Source organism: Egretta garzetta, unplaced genomic scaffold (assembly GCF_000687185.1).
Source record: "Egretta garzetta isolate BGI_Z169 unplaced genomic scaffold, ASM68718v1 scaffold1085, whole genome shotgun sequence".
Taxonomy (NCBI): Eukaryota; Metazoa; Chordata; class Aves; order Pelecaniformes; family Ardeidae; genus Egretta; species Egretta garzetta.
The window spans coordinates 7,358-12,525 of record NW_009259702.1 but is presented as its reverse complement, the minus strand read 5'-3'; the positions used below and the strand labels follow the sequence as shown (position 1 = coordinate 12,525).

The 5,168-nt window shown below is 50.0% G+C and overlaps 1 protein-coding gene across 1 annotated transcript in view; it reads right to left on the bottom strand.

Moving 5' to 3' along the window:
* Nucleotides 1-897: 897 nt before the first annotated feature.
* The window catches only part of LOC104126349 (A-kinase anchor protein 1, mitochondrial-like), a gene marked incomplete at its 3' end in the record, with an annotated part of 6,922 nt that continues 2,651 nt past the window's right edge, over nucleotides 898-5,168 (bottom strand). Inside the window, exons 2-7 of the mRNA XM_009638905.1 lie at nucleotides 4,820-4,953; nucleotides 3,656-3,779; nucleotides 2,968-3,098; nucleotides 2,457-2,634; nucleotides 1,605-1,755; nucleotides 898-965 (exon numbers count right to left, since the gene is read on the bottom strand). Of these exons, the coding sequence (XP_009637200.1) occupies nucleotides 898-965; nucleotides 1,605-1,755; nucleotides 2,457-2,634; nucleotides 2,968-3,098; nucleotides 3,656-3,779; nucleotides 4,820-4,953 (786 nt within the window). The remainder of the gene's footprint in view (nucleotides 966-1,604; nucleotides 1,756-2,456; nucleotides 2,635-2,967; nucleotides 3,099-3,655; nucleotides 3,780-4,819; nucleotides 4,954-5,168) is intronic.

Genomic DNA, 5,168 nt, shown 5'->3' with positions numbered 1-5,168 from the left:
CAGGCAATACAGCGACAATCTACTCTGCAGACTGGACACAAGTGCGCTCGTTTGTAAGAAAAGTTGCCCATTTCCTACCAAACTGCTGCAAAACTGAGCTTCTCCTTTGTGCTCCCTACTCTGAGACCATCTCCAGCACCAAGTGAACCCTTCCAGCCCCAAAAATACCAAAGGAGGACGATTACCTCAGGGAACACGCAAAACACTGACGTCTGCTAGAAGCACCTTAAACCTTGCCATCCACCTACAGCCTTGGCGGGCTCTGTACCCCCTGGAGTCCTGCCAGCCACAAACCCCAGTGGTGAGACCTGGCCTGACCCTGAGATCCTACAGCCACCCCTTCCGCACCCAGAGGGGCAGCTCTTGAGGCACCAACACAGCACGCATCTCTAACGCCACTACAAAAGGGGGAATAAAGCAAACCAGAAAGAACTGCTAAGCGAGGACCGACATTCTTCCAGTGCTTGGAGGGCAGTCTTTTGAGCACAGAACTGTACACATCAGTCATTTTATAATGAAAATGTCAAATGTTTGCCTAAGAGATTAAAAAACAATTTTACATTTACAGCCACTCTGTGACGAAGAAGGCAGAGGCGTTACAGCTCCTTCACCTCTGCCCTGCCTGTCCTGCCAACTTGCTGCTTTGCTGTTAGGAAACTAATTTATTCCCTCCTCCTTGCAGGAAAAAGCCCGGGCATTTGTCATCTTTCCCCTGGAGTCTGACAGATTATGCTAAGCTGGCACATTTAGAAGAACAAATCCTGTAGTCACACCAGAGGCCACGCTCGCAACAGGAGGGAGAAACTTTAGACAGAATCATCGCGTGTGCACAGCTGGCGTCCATGCCAACCCGCAGGAGGAGCACCTCTCGAGAGCACCTCCCGAGAGCTCCATTACCTGGAAGCGGCACCAGGTTGTCCAGGACAGCTTCTGCTCCTTGGAAAGGCAGCGGTAAAAAGTCAGACCTTAAAGAATAGAGAATCAATGAGAATAAGAACATGGCTTTAAGTTACTCCTATATTCTTTAAGGTGACATTGATTAATCAATGGCTCTAACAGGAATTCAGTTTAAAACTGATGACAGTAAAAACATAAACCAAAACCCAGCCTATTCTCCCAGCAATCTGAGCAGCAGCGATAAATTGTCTGATGAGTGTGCCAAGTTGGACTGGGCTCCAAGCAAAAACCACCTCCATAATGGAGGCTGGACGGCTTTTCTCCCCGCTCCGGGGCACAATCAAGCATTTAATGGGCTTGTGTAAGAAACCCTCAGCCAATGCGGCTCTCCCAGCCAATGGGGCTGGGACCTAGGGAATCAGAATCTTAGGTCTAGCTCATCCATTAACTACACTTTGGGGCCGCCTGAAGGCACCCTTTTGCTCGGCTTCCACGCTGAACTGGCAGAAGTTGCCAGTCCCTCTCCCCTGCAGAACAGCCTTGCGAGAGCTTGCTGTGCTCCCAAGGAATCCACCCCCCCTGCTGAGACAAACCTTTCCACCTGCTGCAGCTGTGGAAAAACCTGTAAGCAATTCAAACAACAGGGGTGCCTCTGATGGAAATTTGAGACAGATATAGCCCCGGGCCATGGAGGAGGAGCCAGAGACCTGATTGGTCTGAGCATGTCGATCATCACTCGGTCATATCCTCTGTAGTCCACATATCTGAGCTCCACTTCACCGGTCTCTTGGAATGAGCTGATAACCTGAGCCGGTAACCATGCCCCATCCAGGCCTGGAGCCGCGCATATGACACCAACTGCAGAACACAAGGGTACAGAGAAAAAAGGCCCCGTGTAAGTGGATTTCCAGAAATCCCCGCTTCAGGCATTAGTAGTGCTGCACAGTGATGTACTGAGAACCAACAGCATTTCTCAGGCTGCTTCCCTCTTCTCTCAACCCCACCCATACCACCATCAGGCCAGGCCTGCAGCTGGGGCACTGGAGAGCAGGGTTTTCCTCGCAAGCCTCTGCCTGCCACTGCCATGCTGTCCCACCCAGGTACCCAGTTCCCTCCCGGCCGTTGGTCACTAACGGTGAGGTCTGTCTGCAGACAGGACAGTGAGCGCTAACAACCCCTTCCATCTGATGCACCCTCCACTTCACACCATGAGCAGACAGTGACGCTATGAAGATGGGGGAGGAGTTCCACACTTTGTCAGCAGAAACACACCAGACGCCACGTGGGTTAGGAATAACCTGAGATGGACTCTATCTCATTCTGAATTTCAGCATGCAGCTAAGGGGCTGGGGAGGCCCCCCAGGGATGAGTGGAGTAAGGAAGAGCAGAGCAACATCTGTACTCTGGCAGCATCTTAAAAGAAGATTAAATGACAAGAGAACTATCACATTCTCATCCACAGGGAAGCCTCTCAAGCCGAAGTCAGGGGCATCAGGCTTTTGCATGACCCTAGTAGAAGTTTCTCAACTGAACCATTTGTGTGCAATCAAGTGACTTGCCTTCTACTGGAGCTGGCAGGCTTGGCATTTCAGGCTGGGAACAGCAGGCACGCATCTGCTGGTCCGGGCTATGCAGGGCATGGTAAGTGGGGTGCGTATGCTGCTGTAGGAAGAGGTGCCCAGCATCGACTTGGTTTGCCACGACCACCTCTACAGCGACTCCATCTGGGAGGAACAGCTGTCATATGGAGGAAAGAAATGCTCATGAACATAAGGAAAGAAACGTTTTTAAGTATCCATATAGCAAAAGCAGCATGAAAACTCTTCCGACCTAAAGGATTGCATGATTTTATGTGTCTCGGCTCAGGCAGAATGGAAACAGCAGTGGAAGAACAGGTAGATAAATCCCATCGGTAACAGTTACACGAGCTGCACAACAGGTCCCCACACAACCCAAACTGCTTTTGAGGGCATCGCTGAACCAGCCACAGGGGTATAGCTTACTGCCATGGCAGTGACCAACAACAGCCTTCCACCCTGACATCAGCATCGCCAGCAAGCTGGGACTTACCCAGGCAGTCATAAGGAGGGAATGGAGCGTCAAAGGTGTTGGTTGAGGTAGACCGTGGATGTTGGTGAGACACAGCTCTTGGAACTTCTTGCCAATCAGGCTCAGTACTCTTTCTACTTGATGCATGGAGCCTGGAAGACAAAAATCCCGCAGGAAGTCTGTAGCACAGATATGCTGAGGACGCCCCCACCCCGTGAAGCAATACAGCTCCCAGAAGCCTTCTGCGCTACACCAACAACTTAAATTTTAATAGATCAGCCATGTAAGCTGCTGTCAGACCAACAGGAGCCACTCAGGCTGCCAGGCCCCCGTCCGTTTCAACAGCTTTAGTCTCCCGTATGAACCCAATTCACTGGCAGATATTTTTCAGTCACCATTAATCTAACATTCTTCACAGTCAAGACTGCATTTGCTGATACACATCCCGTAGCTCCTCCTTCGAGCTTGAAGCCACCCTGGAAAAGGTGTTGGTCAAACTACAGCAGCCAAAGATGTTAAAATGCCTTCTCACCTCTAGGAGAGAGGGCTCATGTGCCGAGGCACAGGAGGCTTGGCATATACCTCTACTGAACAGAAACGTTTTGTAAAGCCCTTGCCTCAGCGACTAAACCTGTTTGCATTCCTTGCCCACCTCATTAAGGCCCCCAAGCTACATATTAGACCCTGAATAATAAGATATTCTGCTTACCTTCAATGTGACAGACTTGGGAGTCACAGAAATAAGGGAGCCTTGAGACCATTTTGGCACCAGAAAATTGCCTGAAGAAGCTCATGAATCTTCCTTGTTTGCTGATCAAACGGCCAACACGTTCCTTTAGGAAAGAGACAAGGCAGCAACAGTCAGGAAGAGAAACGTAGATCAGACACGGTTCTCTCTGGCTTATTTCACCCACGTTCCCAGGTCCCATAATGCAGGGCCAGGCGGGGTACAGAGAAGGCAATGGTGGTCCAGTGCAGAGTTCAGCTGCTTGGTGATACAGATCACTAAGCGCAGCTCATTTGGATAGATCCATCTTCCTATCTCGCAGAACGACACCAAGACACAATGGGACAAAACCAGGCCTGGCAAAGGCTACCGTCTTCCTGCAGTCCAGTAAAATCACATCCTCTCCCAATCTCCCACCATTTTGTTGTTTGAGGTTCTTTTTAAAGGCACTCTACGTGCCTTTTTTCATTCAGAGATGAAATATTAATTTTAGCAATTTTTAAACAAGCTAATTAGATTGGAAAGGGAGTAGACAATTTCACAGGAGAGCAAAGCAGGCTATCATGCCCATTAGACCACAGATGTCTGTGCGAGCCCTGTCACTTCTACTCTTCCACTGGCATCTGCCACCACTTACTGTCAGAGAGCAGATACCAGAGCAGAAGCGCTGGGCCCGCGTCACTACAGATAATCCTATACAATGTCAAGTGAGCTATGCTATGGAACGTGACAGCCTGTCTTCACTAACCACTGAAACGTATTTTTCTGCTGTAGAACTGCTTCCTTAGCCCATGTTTTACTGAGCCATTAAAATGACTGCTACATGTCTTCACTGTGTACCCTCCTCAAAGATTTCTGAATGCTTTCAAAGCATCAGACTAACAGATTGGGGTGGAAGATCATGGGCAATAATGAGCCCAACCACCAGCCCAGCTACCCTGGGCGTAGCCCTGACACCCCTCTCGTTTACAGTTGTTTACTGGCTCTTCACTCCTGTTGAGCCCTAGCGGGAGTGAAATGCTTAAATCCTCATCAATTTTTTGTGGATCTCCCTGGGATGGCGCTGAGCCAGTACCAGGCTGGAGGAACCAGAAGATGGCTACGTAGGGCAGGGCAGGATGCCCGAGCAGGCCAGCGGCTGGTTACCTTTGGGACCTCTATTTCCCAGATGATGAAGTCAGACTTGCTGGAGTCTCCTCCTGGTTTAGAGGTCTGGCGAGTCACTGTCTTCCTCATGGCACAGCCACTGTCCACAGAATCCATGCCATTTCCATCCAAACCTACAAGACAGGCACACGTGTCAGTATTCAGACAGCCCACACCATCCAGCTACCAGACACAAGGCCATGAAGGTACAGCATTGCATAGAGAGGTGACATCGAGCTCTTCCTCTACGTTCTGTTGGGATGTTCCTGTATCAGGTTCTCCAGAAGGGGCAGAAGGAGTAAAGTCCTGTCACACACTGCCTCCTGAAAGTTTCCTTTTATTCCTGCAG